This window comes from Nannobrachium achirus, assembly GCF_963921795.1.
Source record: "Nannobrachium achirus genome assembly, chromosome: 5".
In the NCBI taxonomy this organism is placed as follows: domain Eukaryota; kingdom Metazoa; phylum Chordata; class Actinopteri; order Myctophiformes; family Myctophidae; genus Nannobrachium; species Nannobrachium achirus.
In genome coordinates this window covers 30,561,461-30,577,201 of record NC_137814.1, presented here as the reverse complement: position 1 = coordinate 30,577,201, position 15,741 = coordinate 30,561,461, and the positions used below count along the sequence as shown (strand labels likewise).

Genomic DNA, 15,741 nt, shown 5'->3' with positions numbered 1-15,741 from the left:
AAAGAGTCCTTGAGCAAGACTCTGAACCCCTAGTTGCTCCCGTTGAGCAGGTTGGTGCCTTGCATGGTTTCCTCCGCCATCGGTATATGAATGGGTGAATGTAATGCACAATCTCTGTAAAGCGCCTTGGATAAAGGTGCTATATAAATGCACCATTTACCATTTAGCTGATCTAAGTGAGCGGGCGGGGTTGTAGGGTTCCTCCAATGCCACGCACCCTCCCCAAGACAAATAAACCCACCTGGGGTGACAGCCAGGACCCCCTCTCTTTGGAACTCACTCCCACCTCACATGAAGGCCACCCCCACCCTTTCCCTCAGGGGCGTCACAAGGGGGGGGGGGGAATGGGACTGAGTTACTAGGGCCCAAGGTGGAGGGGCCTTAATTATTTTATACTTTAGCTATTGAAAAATAGAAGATATACAAGCTTGTAGATCTGCTATTTTTGAAAAGTCGTGAAAATAAATATTTTTAAAAACCTTAGAAGGATTTGAAATATTTGAAATTGTCATGTTTTTTCAAAAATAGCAGATCTACAAGCTTGCAGCGCGTCACTCGGTGCCGCGCTGTGAGCTTGTATATCTGCTATTTTTCAATAGCTAAATATAAAATAATGTGTAATAATGGGTTCCCAGTCTAAATGGGTTAAACCACCTCCCCTGAAGAACATTCGCAGTGAATCCTTGTACCCAGGGCCCAGAATTTAGTGCGACACCCCTGCTTGCCCTGTTCAAAACACTCAAAACCCACCTTTTCAGACTCGTTTTCTCCACCTAACTCAAGTCTCCCTTTCTGCCTTTTAGTTTTAGGCTGATGTTGTTTTTCTCCTTTGCTTAGTTTTTAGCCTTAGTTTTTAGACTAGTTTCCTCTTAATAAAGTTGTTTATGTAATTTTGTTGTAAAACCACGTTGTGTACCCAGAAAAGGGCTGTATAAATTTGATGTATTATTATCATAGAAAGCTGTCACTTGAGGCAACTCGTTCACATCAAAGGTTTTAGAATTTAAAACGGCACAACATCTCTATTTTCATCTAGTTTGCCATCATATAGACCAGGGTACTTTTGCATGCCATTCTCCTTATGGATATTTTTGCAGTTTAAGTGCTGGTGTCACCAGCTAGTACATGTGATAAGAAAGACAGGACTACAGTAGTTTCACAGACAAACATAATGATGTTTCAGGATAAGTGCAGACACAAACACACACACGGTGCACACAACAATGCTGGGATGCCATTATACATATGTATTTTGGTGAACTGTGCCCTGTGTTGATGCTTGGAAATAGAACCGAGCTCTGGAAGACGCTTCAACAGGTTTTGAAGCGCCCACTTGACGCCTACTAACAGTTTGACTACAGCTGTTGAAACCCATTCCTTGACGCAAGAGTCTGGCGCGTTCTATCCAGCCGCCTCTGTAATTAAAGTGGCAACGTCTTGAGAATAGAATACACGTTTATAAAAAGGTTGTCTGTGTAATGAAGTGAAGGTGTATTAGGATTTTAATTAAATGCAGTTTGGTCTTAACTGCAATCTTCTGCAGTTAGAACGATGCATACAGATAGATTATAACAAACAATATCTACAACGTTTAATACTGGAATAAATTATTATTAATAAATACACAGCTACTTTGGAAAGAATCAATCATTTGGAAATATTGATTTAAAAACACTTTGATTAGCTCAGCCATAGCAACATGAACAGGGCCAGAACAGTGATCTGTCTGTCTGCTGTTAACAAATGTCAGATCACAGAGTACCTATTTTGACCATGCAGTCAAAATCAAATTCAACAAATTGGTTGATTGATAGTTTTATTGGCAAAAACTCATGTTATACCGTATATCATTGGGGTCCGGGGACCCCCAGGGGTCCTTGAGGGCGTACCAGGGGGTCCCCAGCTAAAGTAGTTAACATAGCATCACGATTATTTGAGCCACTTTATCCATTATACTTTGGCTATTCAAAAATAGCAGATGTGCAAGCTCACAGCACATCGCTTCGTGCAGTGCTGCGATCTTGTACATCTGCTATTTTTGAATATTGATTAAAATAAATCTAGAAAGTATTAAAAAGTTTTACTCCAAACTTCTCTTCTGGGGCGGACCCCCATTTTCAGATGGGCGTCCGCCGCCAAATCAATTTAAAGGTCCTTGAAAAAGTTTGAGAAGCACGGCTGTACGTGAACATATATTTCTATATCGCTTGAGAGCTATTTCCACAAAATGTGACATAACAATCTCCTCTTGCTACAATGTCTTACCACTCTCTAATCAGGATGCCTACATGGAAGGGGAGGGGCCAAGAGGAGACATGACCATCCAATCGGGGCTCAGCAACTCTACGGAGAGCATTGACAGCATGAAGGCTTTGACAGCGGCCATCGAGGCTGCCAACGCCCAGGTTAGTATGTTCACCCAGAGCCTTGTATAGAGAGTTCTGCCAACGCCCAGGTTAGTATGTTCACCCAGAGCCTTGTATAGAGAGTTCTGCCGACGCACAGGTCAGTGTGTTCACCCAGAGCCTTGTATAGAGAGTTCTGCCAACGCACAGGTCAGTGTGTTCACCCAGAGCCTTGTATAGAGAGTTCTGCCAACGCACAGGTCAGTGTGTTCACCCAGAGCCTTGTATAGAGAGTTCTGCCAACGCACAGGTCAGTGTGTTCACCCAGAGGCGTCGCTTCAGTAAAAATACGGGTGGCAAAGATAGGCTACCACTTAAACCCCATTAAGACCTGGACTTAATATTTTATACTTTAGCTATTGAAAAATAGTAGATATACAAGCTCACAAGTGCCACACTGCAAGCTTGTAGATCTGCTATTTTTTTTTAAAGTTGTGAAGATTTGAGCAAATCTTTGAATATATATTTTTCAAAGCAGACTTTTGTAACTCAATTCTCTGCTTCTGGGGGTCCCTGGAACAACATATTTTGAGATGGGGGTCTGCGGCCAAATACAGTAGGTTCAAATAGGATTACATGTCATTTTGGGGGTCCTTGACATGAAAAGGTTTGAGAACCACTGATTTAGAGGAAGGATTTAGAAGATATTTATAGAATCGGTTCAAAATATTCAAAGACTTGCACACATTTTCACGACTTTTCAAAAATAGCAGATCTGCATTAGATTTTCTTACCTTAATAAACACGGTCATAAATACTTTATGGTTCCTGTCGCTAGTTTAAAGCCTCGTTTCAATCAACATGATATGCGTTATGTGAAAATATGAGCTCGAGCTAAAAGGCTTAGGAACCACCGTGTTCTGATGTTTTCCAGTGTCCTTTCCCCCTTTCCAGATACACGGGCCGGCCAGCCAGCATGTCGGTAACACCAGCATCACTGTCAGCACGCCAGCCGCCATGGCTCTCTGCAGAGCTGAGGGCCTGAGGGAGCAGTACAGAGACAGACCACCACAGGTATGATAACAGCATTCTAAGGTTGGCAAGGAATATTACCTCTAACAATAGCCATGTGTTGTATAGAGCAGTGTTTCTCAATCTTTTTTGGCTTGAGTACCCCCTTTCCATGATTTCTGAATCCAAGTACCCCTTGCTTTACCCGACAACATTTTGCTTATAAAACTGCAATTCAAATATAAATAAATAGTGGTATATGATGCTATGATAACCCCCCATTTCAAGAATATAAAAGGACAAATAAGAAATGGGGTGAAAGAGTTTCAAACGGTTTCTCCTTTTCAACACTGTGGTCGTAAACTTTCAGTTAAGTTTTCATGTCAATAACTTCCAAACAACTTTAAAACTTATCCCAGTTGCCTGGTACCATGTAATTTGGGTTAACAACTCAGGTTCATATCAAGTTTCTCCATGTGTCTTCAATTCTTCATTAAACATAACAGTAAATGGTTTTTCCCCGCCTAATTATTTAACTATGAACAAGCATGATTTATACAGTTTTTCTTTTTTGAGGGCATTTCTGGAGTACCCCCTGCAGTACCTCCGCGTACCCCCCCCCCCCCATTTGAGAAACACTGGTGTAGAGAATATACTGTAGGTTGCTGCTTTCAGGAAGGAGATACGGTGTTCCAGCATACAATAAGGTCAGACTAAAAAGGTTATTTGTCCATCAGTCGACTTTAAGGCTTAATCAGGAGTTTGGCCAGGAGTAGGCCAGGCGGTGGACATTGCTCTTGTCTGTATATATTTATTGCGACCGAAGGTCGCAGTATACCATGAGAAATGTCGCAGCTTGTCTCCTAGTCAGTCAGTACACATTTTTACAGTCTATGGGTTGGTTCCCTTGTCACTGTGACATCACAGGTGATATACAAAATACCTTTTATGCCCATATTTTTCTGATATCATCAGTCCTTGCTTTACTCTGATTTACACCCTACCTTCCCCCGAAAACGATAATATTACAAGTCCATAACTCCATATGTTTATGGATATATATTAACACTTTGCCGTCCGAAATAGAATGGTGGTTGGTAGATTAGCCGTGAAATTTCTATTATTGTATTGTGATCTGAGACATAATATTATGTTTATAAACATGAGCCCGCCGCCCCTCCTTCTTGGACAGCGCCGTTATTTTTTCTTTTTCTTTTTTCCCCAGGTCATTAGCTCACCGTGATTTTCTCGATCTCCGTTGGGATAGAATGGGGGTTTTGGCCGATCATCGATCAACCCGTGCGTTTCGCGTGCGCGATCCGTTCACGTAAATGTCCCCGCAAATAATCCATGTGTGACTCAAGAACAGACCTGAAAATTTTCGCTAGCATAGCCCCAAGCATGGCTGCAGTAGGAGCACCAGGGTACAGACAGCAAACAGATGGCTGGGAGTAGCCTTGGAGAAGGAAAGGAGCTGACGTCACCTCTGCTTCATGTCAGACCGTGCATGAGCTATCAATGCACGAGTGGTGACTAGGGAAGGTTAGACGATCGCCGATTTTCGGATCAAAATCATTTATTCCGGTTTTAATGACAAAGTCCGGGAAAGTACGGCGTGGCTGAGACTCCTTGCTGGGATGTGCGATATACTACGGTTTTAACATTAAGGGGCTCCCCGTGGCTTATAAAGGGTTAATAGAGGATAAAATAAATAAAATGTCCATATACAGTATGAGCATTCCCAGATGATGCCCTGTTAGGGTTATGCCCATATATGGAGATCCCAAGGCATCAAACCCAGGCCCTAACTCGTCAAGGCCCTGCTTGGCTTTACCAATTAACATAGGTTTTATGCCCATATATGGAGATCCCTGTCCCAATTTCATCAATATTAAGGACATATCTGGGAATGCCCATATTTGGTAATGCCCATATATGGGCATGTATTGACATAACATTGTTGACTATCATGCAGGGGTCTCCATATACCTCGCCCTTTAGGGCGAGGTCGCATGTCGCCCTGAGGCGTCTTACTAGTGTATGTAACCCAACCCTTGCTTTGTCCCATGTGTTATGTCAAATGTGTGTATTATGTTTTGCATACTTGGCTGCTGTGTCGCAAGACACATTTCAGTGCAAACTGACCATAAAGTACTATGTCAACAGGGGGACGGCCATACGAGGGACCAATACAGACCACCACAGGGGGACGGCCTCAGGGAGCAATACAGGGCAGAGACACACTGTGACCCAAGGAAGGAAGCACTCAGGCAGGGCCAATGTCTCTCCATAGGCATCCAGGTAAGTACCAGTAGGGAGGAGAGGAGAGGAGAGGAGAGGAGAGGAGAGGAGGGGAGGAGAGGGGAGGAGAGGAGAGGAGGAGAGGAGAGGAGAGGAGAGGAGAGGAGAGGAGAGGAGAGGAGAGGAGAGGAGAGGAGAGGAGAGGAGAGGAGAGAGTCATATTTTGATTTCTTGCTCTGCCCTGCCCTCTTGTGGTGGATATTATAATTGCTCCATCTGGCCTTAGTGCTTAGTGCTTATGCTCTATGTTCGGTGGGTCCATCATAGACCCACCTCTGACACCATAGTGTTGGGGGTTTTATGCACCATTCCATGGGTTAAGATTAGTTGTTTCCCCCCTTGTTACTCACTAATCACACTATCACAGGTAGGGATGTAAATTATCGATTAATCCATGAATGGATAGCTGATAACCTTATTGAGCGATTAATCGCTTAATTGATAGGGTGTTTCTAGGACCAAAAAGAAAAGTCTTCTTCAATAACGAAAATGAGTGCAGAAACATAATTGCCTTGATGTATATAACATTAACGAGCATTAGCGAGCATCAGCTGGACACATAGACACACACGCGAGCACACAAGCACGCACACACACGCACGCACGCACGCACACACACACGCATACACGCAGTGCTCTAAAGGTCTCATTGAATTGATGGAATATATGATTGATGATGATCACATTTGATATCAAACACACCATACCTGTAGGTTGCTAACCTAGCGTAGCGGTGGGTTAGAAGCAGGGGGCCAGTTGTCTGGATTTAAAATAAAGCAAACACGTAAAAAAGTTCCTATGATTGGCCGCTAGTTGTACTGTTCTGGTACCAAAAGCAACATGTTCTCCATAGGATTCCATTCATTTCATTTTTACATTAGATTTTCTTACCTTAATAAACATTGTCATTAATACTTTATGGTTCCTGATGCTAGTTTAAAGCCTCGTTTCAATCACCATGATATGCATTTTGTGAAAATATGGTCCAATTTATATTATAATTGATGTTAAAGCACAGTATGCTGTAGGAGGGGCTTGTTATTGCGACCGTAGGTCGCATTTACTACCAAAACCTCCACCGGCTGTCCGTCCGTGAGTGAGTCACACGTCACACTTCACACTTTTGCCCTGCTCATATCTCCACAACCGTTGCCCCCATCCATGCCAAATTTTGCACACACACTCCTTACCTGCCAAACTACAACCTCCAAGGACCCCCGGAGCTCCAGAGACCCCCAGGTCCCTGGTCATAGGCTTGTGATGATTCTTCTTCGTGTGCTTTATTTTCGGCAAGCTCAAGACTGCATGTATCCCTGCGGTTGCACATGACCGTTGGCAGACAATAGCATTCCTTTGTAGTAATGGGTACCATGATGGCGACACCCATACAAGGGCAAAATAAAAAGCTTAATTTTCGCAGCATAAAAACCAATGGGTTCCCACCGTCCATATTTTTTACAGTCTATGGTTAGAAGCAGTGCTATTATACAACCAGGTGGTTATTAATGGTGTTTTTGTCCCCTGCAGGTGGACGGACCAGAGGACGACCCCGAGGACCCGTCAAAGTTTGCCTCCATCGGGGTTCAAGTAGAGGATGGGAAAGTGTAAGCACAGTAGCACACGCAGTCCCTTTCCATCCATCAGAATCAGATTTCTCCTCACATCACTGGTTCATCCCATTCAGAGCTTGAACCACTTTAACCATTATTTTATGCGTTAACTGTTGAAAAATATCAGATCTACAAGCTCACAGCACGGCACCGAGTGCCGCACTGCGAGCTTGTAGATCTGATATTTTCAGAAAATCGTGAAATTGTTTGCAAATCTTTGAATGTATCTTTTTAAAAGTGAAAATGTGTCTCAAATGTTTGCTTCTGGGGGGGTCCCATATTTTGAGATGGGGGATCAGCGGCCAATTATTACATATAATTCTAGGGGTCCTTGACATGAAAAAGTTTGAGAACCACTGACATAGAAACATGCATTTTTCAAAAAAAACCTTAGAAGGATTTAGACGACATTTATAGAATCGGCTCAAAAATATTCAAATACCCTTTTCACACTTTTTCAAAAATAGCATAACTACAAGCTCGCAGCGTGGCACTCGGTACCATCTCGTTGTTTGCAAACAAAAAGCCTCGCGTCGCCCACTGTAGTGCCCACTGTTTGATATGTCCCTGTTCTGTTGTCTGCGGTGGTACAGAAAAGGCCGCCTTTCAAACAAAAGACTTCTCATCACAGTAAACCCTGGATGTATTCTTATAGTATCTGATAAAAACACCAACAGCTTTGATAACACTCCAACCCATAATGGAACATAACACATTGAAAACAAAGAGGCTAAGCTCATTATCACTTGGTACCAGACAGTCAACAAGCCTCTACATGAAGTTCTATTTGTCTGTGTCTCTGCCGGCGCACACGTTTGAAACCGAATGATAAATGCAAATAACACAAGCTGCGCGTTCACTCTTCATGTCTGCTGCCCGCCACCGTTCTTTGCATAATATAACAATCTACTGTCAGTGAAGAAGACAGCCTTAGAAAAATGAAAGGATTTGCAAAGTTATGGCAGCCAGGGTACGCACATACTCTACAACACGTACTGCTATACACATACAGTATATACATGTATAACATGTTCTACTGCAGGGGTTCTCAAACCTTTTTAGGCTGTGACCCCAAAATAAACATATTTGAACTGGGGACCCCCACCCTGACAAGCACTTGGAGTTGTAGGTATTACATTTAATGTGACTCGGTTTTCAGATATCATCGTTCTGTAACAATCTCTTCATAAAATCCCATATGTATTTATTCTACTAGAAGCTGGGCCGCCCTTTGGGCGGCCCAGCGTCTAGTCGGCGACCTGGCCAACTCGGGAACGATGTAAATAGGGAATGAATGCCCCGCCCTTTAATGCAAACCCCATTATACCTGTTGTCATAGGACCCGTTTTGACCATCTGTTTGCCTGTGTCCATTTATGCCCATATATGGAGATATCTGTATCTGTCTGTCTGTCGGCGTCCATTTTATGTCCATATATGGAGATCACTGCAGATATAGTTCTGGGTCCATTTTATGCCCATATGCCCATATATGGAGATATCTGTCTATTTGCGTCCATTTTATGCACATATATGGAGATCTCTGTATCTGTCTGTCTGTGTCCCTTTATGCCCGTATATGGAGATATCTGTTTATCTGCGTCCATTTTATGCCCATATATGAGATCTCTGTCGCTTTTTGTTTGTTTCTTCTTTAAGCAGAATACACAGCCTGCTTAAATCTGCATCATTCAAGTCATCCTCCCAGTCCCACGCTTTGTCGCTTGTCTTATGTTTGTCTTTGTCTCTTTTATTTTCTTTTTTTGGAGCGGACCCCATGAATGCCCCACCCTTTAATGCAAACCCCAATATACCTGTTGTCATAGGACCCGTTTTGACCATCTGTTAGCCTTTGTCCCCACCCTTTAATGCAAACCCCAATATACCTGTTGTCATAGGACCCGTTTTGACCATCTGTTTGCCTTCTGTTAGCCTTTGTCCCCACCCTTTAATGCAAACCCCAATATACCTGTTGTCATAGGACCCGTTTTGACCATCTGTTTGCCATTGTCCCCTTATGCCCATATATGGAGATCTCTGCACACACAGTACCGGTTGCGGAAAACTCTGATGTCAGACATCAGCTCCGCATTCGGGGATTCATTTTATGCCCATATCTGGAGAACGCGCGTGCCGGTGGGAAGAACGGTTCTCGAGATTCACATACATACATACACATTCACAGAGATTTTTTGTTGACTCCTGGCGTACGTGATGTCAGAGCCTTTTATGAAGTGATGTCACAATGAGTCAGTGATTGTGCCGATTTCCTCAGGAACAGCCTGATGTCAACAATCAGCTCCGCGTAAGGAGATTCCGAACGTTTCGCGCCGGTTTCGGAAAACCGCGAGTCGGGTCGGGTCGAGGCCCGGCACTGCACTCCTCGCGGCGGCGGGGAACGCGCGTGCCGAATCTGAAGCCGGTGGGACGAACGGTTCTCGAGATACGCGGATTACAAACAAACAGACAGAGATTTGTCGCATTTATAGATAGATTACATTATTACACATAATATGTGTAATAATGTAATAAATATATGGGATTTTGTGGAGGGATTGTTACAAAACGATAATATCTGAAAATGATATATGATATGAAAATGATAATATTATATCATATCACTTCCAGTACTTCTCTTACTGCGGTCCAGTGCTGTTGTTACCGCAGTATTGGCTGAGTCATTTGTTGCTGTTCTGTAATTGTAGCCGTGTGGCTCTCTGGCTGCTAGCAAACACCCACACACCTATCAGCGCAACATTATCAACACCCACACAGCCATCAGCCAGCATTATCACCTCACCCTGTGAAGCTGTGGGAGGAATTATGACCTGAGGGAGACTGGGCCGTTCAGCCGCCTTCCATCCCGGCCTCCCAGCTTCAAGCTTATTTAAACACCTTTTATGCTCTATTTAACGTCGTTGTCGGGTGGAAACCTTGTATGTCCAAAACTGTTCCTTTTGTATTTATCATTTTTAAAAATGATTTAAACTAGTGAAAATAGCTGCTCTACAAGCACACAACAACGAGGCGTTGTGTGCTTGTAGACTTGCTCAGTGACGTTATCCTCATTTGCACGGCGGAAATAGCCGATTTACAAGCCCACAACGTGCCACAGAGCGAGGCGTATGTGAGCTTGGAGCTTGGCTATGTTTTTGCACTTGACACCATCGTACAACGGATTAGAAACCAGGCTTTGCACCATATACTGTATCCCTCACCCAGCGAATTTGACCTTAAATTTTTTAGCTGTGTGTGTGTGTGGTGTGTGCGCGCCAGCGTGCGTGCGTGCGTGCGTGCGTGCGTGCATGTGTGGCTGCCATGGTCTTATTTTTCACTCCCAAATATCTCTCTCTCTCCCTTCCCCCATCTCTTTCTCTCTCCATCAGTCTCTCCCCATCTCTCTGGTTGTCTTTATCTCTCTGTGCCTCCCACGCAACTCTCCGTGGAGAGGCATTCACTGCAGACAGCCTTCCACATATCCAGGGTGTATTGTGTGAAGCCGCTTCTCTCAGGGCGGATAGGGGAGCAGCTACGGGTCAGACCACAGAAGCGGAATCAAAATGAGACTCGCACAGTTCCTTCCCGGGCTTCTTTTGCTCAGCTGTTTGCGGTGCATTCTGACCTTGTAACAATTCCCAAATAAAGACCAGTGACAGGGCTTGCATTTTCAATGCACATTCAACCTCCCTTCAGGCGATATCTCTTTTTTATTGATGAAGGCACAACAGAGGGAGGAAAGCCTTGACAGCCACACATAATGTACATACTGTGCGTACATCTAAACAACAACGCCTGAAATAGACTGCATGGAATCCTGAAATAGACAACTTGCAGGGGCATCGGAAGGGATTCCACTGCTTCCATTGAGTCGGTCGGTGCTACTGTAGCTTGCCACCGTTGGTGTGTATGAATGTGGGAAGTGAGGACGCCGGCGTCGACTGTTCGCCGCTTCACCTCCCAATGTATGAACGAATGAATGGACCATTGTAAAGCGCTTTGTGTTCACAACTTGCTTAGAAAAGCGCTATTGAAAATGCGATCCATTATTATTATGACTTGATTGTGCCTTGCTCTCTGATATTGATGGCTGTGCTTGTCTCTCCATTGTGGCCTGCAGGTACCGACGCTTTCAGCGCTCCAACAGTGTCACAGCAGCAGTACAGGTATGTTAGATCCACCTTGACTAGGGACTGTTATTTCGAATGATTTGACTCAGTTAGTCACTAGTAAATATTCAGTTTAAATCAATGCCATCAATAATATGCCACCAATCAGTCAGGAGTCAGGACCAGAGAACTCTTTATTACCTACTACGAGCAGCCCAACATAAAAAACAATGAACACAATAAATCATTAACATAATCAGATATTCACATATTATCATTGTTATGATTTTTCAGGATCTTATTTCCTGCTGCATTGTGCAATAAACGTGAACTTTTCAACAGGCGGATCTGGACCTGCCAGACGCGCTGGACACGCCTCTGGACTCTCCGGACACGGACTTTGACCTCCCGTCGTCCGGCTCGGTGTCCCGGCAGTACTCGCGCGACGCCGCCACCTCCACCGTCAGCATCCAGGGCTCGGGGAACCACTACCACGCCTGCACCTCCGACGACTACGACGACGTGGGCTTCGACCCGTCCATCCTGCCGCCGCCGGACCCTTGGATAGACAGCGTGGCCGATGACCCGCTGGAGGCCGCCTTCGACAGATCCGCCATCCTGGAGGTACACGGAAGGAGGACGTACAGTGTGCTCAGATTATGGACGGCAGTTTGATATCAAGTTTAAAGGGATATTTCACTTTAAAAAAAAAATGTGTCATTTTATCGTCTACTCAGGCTTTTATGAACACCCTGAACAGTTTTTAATTTGCTTCATTCAGTATTTAGATATTTGAAGTAAATGTCATCAGGCCCATCCCCATACATACCCATTGTAACTTCAAACTCCATTTTAACCATGTGAAAGTGAAATATCCCTTTAAGAGTGTAGTCATGATTATGAAAGCAGAATTCCCCTCTTTTTGTCTGGCAGACAAGGTGCTCAGTGTTGTAGACACGGCCAGATATCTGGGTCACATCATTAGGGATGATCTCTGTGATGATGTTCAGAGACAGTACTGTAAAATGTATGCATGTCAATTTTACATATTGATGATGTCAAGATCTCCCTTTTTAAAGCTTACTGTACACCACTATACTGCCCACTTGTGGTGCAGCTACACGTCCTACAGTAAAGGTAAATTATAGCAGGCTATTAATGTAGTGTATTGTGTGTGTGTGTGTGTGTGTGTGTGCGTGCGTGCGTGCGTGCGTGCGTGCGTGCGTGCGTGCGTGCGTGCGTGCGTGCGTGCGTGCGCGTGCGTGCGTGCGTGCGTGCGTGTGATGATGATGATGATGCCAGGTGGTGCAGCGGTCAGTGTGCCAGAGAGATGGACGCTGGTTCCTCAAGCTGCTGCAGGCAGAGACTGACAGAATGGAAGGCTGGTGCCTGCAGATGGAGTTGGACCAACAAGAAAATGACCTGCCTGATGAAAGTATGTCTGTCTGTCTGTCTGTCTGTCTGTCTGTCTGTCTGTCTGTCTATCTATGTGTGTCTGCCTGTCTGTGTGCGTGCGTGCGTGCGTGCGTGCGTGCGTGCGTGCGTGCGTGCGTGCGTGCGTGCGAGCCTGCCTGCCTGCGAGCCTGCCTGCCTGCCTGCGTGCGTGCGTGCGTTTGAGTGCGTTTGAGTGCGTTCGTGCGAGCGTTACAAACAGGTGTTTGTATACCTCATTGTGCATGTCGGCGTGTGGATAAAATTCAAGCACAATCTTTGCCTCATAATATTAGACGGTGACTTCTCTCTTATTACAACAATAACAGCATCATGGCTCCCATTAGGAATAAAAGCATAATATTTGCCTTTGAGATGTAGTGGAGTAGAAGTAAAAGTACTGAAAACACCTACGACACACATGCCAGCATATCTCCTTGTATGGGTCGTTCTGTCCGTGACGTCAGCTGTGGTGAAGTCGGTCTCTGCGTACTTTCTATGGCGTTAGTCTCGTTCTCATACGGACACTCATACTGTACATAGGGACCAGAGGTAGGAGCGCTTAGCACCGCTCAAAAGTACCTCTGTCTCGTCACTCAGTCACCCATGACGTCTCTGTGATGTATGACTATTTGGGAAAGGTTTCAGACAATCCGACCGCCACAGACTTCCAATAGACGGACTGACAGACCTGAACGAAAGGGAGTTACACCGCACATCAAACAGCTAACTGCAGGTCCGCTGCATCACAGAAGCAAGTGATAGCAAATGATAGTTACAAAAGACTAATAGTAGCGGCAACATCACAGAACATAAACGGCTCCACGTAGAGAGTACTACTGAAGTATTGAGCCTGGCACTGAGACAAGTAGGCATACATGATCATGCTGCAAAATGCCATGTTCTACATTCTACATGCACTTTAAAGTCTGAACCACTATGCTCGCCATACAAGATAGCCAATACATGTATGTGCTAATCATCTTCCGAGAGGTTCTTTGGCCGTTGTTGATGACGACGTGCTCAAAGGTTTGGATGTGTGCGAGCCACTGTCTGAGTCAGACTGCCTGTGTCTAGGGGTGGGCGATATGGAAAAAAACAATATCACAATATTTTTCCAAGCTGTAACACGATACACTATCTTATCACGATTCTTTTTCATGTTGGCTTTTATGGTTATTGGAGCTGTGTGAAACACAGGCTCCCTATACGTGGCCGTGTGGGTCTGTGTGTGTGTGTGTGTGTCTGTCTGTGTGTATGTAGCCTGAACTTCCTAAACTTCGGCACGCCACTAGTCCCACAGTTTTGCCACCACACACTCGCGCCATATGTCAAATCGACCGGCTTACTCAGGAATCGTGGGCTATTACTTTTCTAAGAGAAAGGTTCTATAGTTTAATTGATATTAATTTATTAGTGAATTAATTTTCCCCATTGACTTATAATGGGAATTGCAAAAACTCACATTCAATTATTTGTCTCTCGCAAACCATAGGGGCTAGAGTTTCAAGACTTGGAGAGGAGGTTCATAATGCTTTCAAGGATTAAATAAAAAATAATTGTGTCATTTGGCCGCATGGTGGCGCCATAACACCCCACTTTACGTTTTGGCCTGTAACTCTTGAACCGTAGGTCGGAAAATTAAAAATATTTTTTCCCTGGATTCCTTGGGTCATGACGCATCTCCCCATATAGGCCACGCCCATTTGCGCCATGATAGATTTTCCGCCATCTTGAATTTTCTCCAAAACACACTTTTTGCTCCTTTTCCTACATATTTTCGTCAAATGTCACAAAAATCGGTACACATGATCCACACACACACACACACACACACACACACACACACACACACACACACACACACACACACACACACACACACACACACACACACACACACACACACACACAGCTCCACTTCACACGGGTGTGATTTTTTTCAATTTACTTAACAGTACAACCACCTACAAGGTAACACAAACTAAAGGAAAAAGGAGTAAAGACTATTTAGACCAGTGGTCCTCAAAGAGTGGGGTCCAGGGACTCCCTGGGTTCCTTTTGGGAGGTCTAAATCGACCCTTTCAAGTATGTAACTCTGACAGTATACAAATGAAACCAAATGGACCTTGACATTTTAAAGTTTGAGAACTACTCATTTAGACCAAAATGCAGGTTTAAATGAATTCTGCAATGAATCTCTGTATTAACAATCCAACAGGATTTTTTATACGGACCCCTCATTGTATCACAACAGTATACGATATCTCTGAAAAGGCATATCATGTAGACATTGTATCGTCTCAACGATATTTATCACCATATCGCCCACCCCTACTTGTGTCTCTGTGCTTTGCAGTCCTGGGGAAGATGCGGAGCGCAGTGGGAAGTGCCCAGCTCCTGATGTCCCAGAAGTTCCAACAGTTCAAAGATCTCTGTGAAGACAACTTGGTGAGTGTCAGCAGGCCTCTCGCTATCTCTGTTAACAATATGAACTCTGGCACCCCTATTTGTATAGTCATAATATGTAATGTCCATTTTATTTGTCTTTTTGGCAACCAATATGATTTTTTCTTTTTTTTCTTTTTAGTTCTGGCAGATTCGTCTGCTAGCTCCATTATCTGTTTGAACTGCAATTCCCAGACTTCAAAGTTGTTAAATAGCACATTTAAGTGAAATGGTTATTGTGAAAAACATACCAGTGAGATCAGATATAGCGCATCGCATTCTGACACGTTGTGTGGTCCTTTTTAAATTTAGATCTGGAACGAACCTGTGTCACTTTAACCCTAACTCATTATTTTATGCTTTAACTATGAAAAAATAGCAAATATACAAGCTCACAGTGCGGCGAGCTTGTAGATCGGCTATTTTTAAACATTTTTGGTACTTTAAGTACATTTTGATGCCAAAACTCTCATACTTGTACTTGAGTAAA

General features: G+C 44.1%; 1 protein-coding gene across 1 annotated transcript in view; it reads left to right on the top strand.

Moving 5' to 3' along the window:
- dlgap1a (discs, large homolog-associated protein 1a) overlaps positions 1 to 15,741 on the top strand; it is a gene marked incomplete at both ends in the record, with an annotated part of 75,987 nt that overhangs the window by 56,217 nt on the left and 4,029 nt on the right. The window contains 8 exons of the mRNA XM_080725716.1: positions 2,280 to 2,405; positions 3,300 to 3,419; positions 5,523 to 5,657; positions 7,185 to 7,261; positions 11,384 to 11,429; positions 11,715 to 11,996; positions 12,675 to 12,807; positions 15,163 to 15,254. Of these exons, the coding sequence (XP_080581842.1) occupies positions 2,280 to 2,405; positions 3,300 to 3,419; positions 5,523 to 5,657; positions 7,185 to 7,261; positions 11,384 to 11,429; positions 11,715 to 11,996; positions 12,675 to 12,807; positions 15,163 to 15,254 (1,011 nt within the window). The remainder of the gene's footprint in view (positions 1 to 2,279; positions 2,406 to 3,299; positions 3,420 to 5,522; positions 5,658 to 7,184; positions 7,262 to 11,383; positions 11,430 to 11,714; positions 11,997 to 12,674; positions 12,808 to 15,162; positions 15,255 to 15,741) is intronic.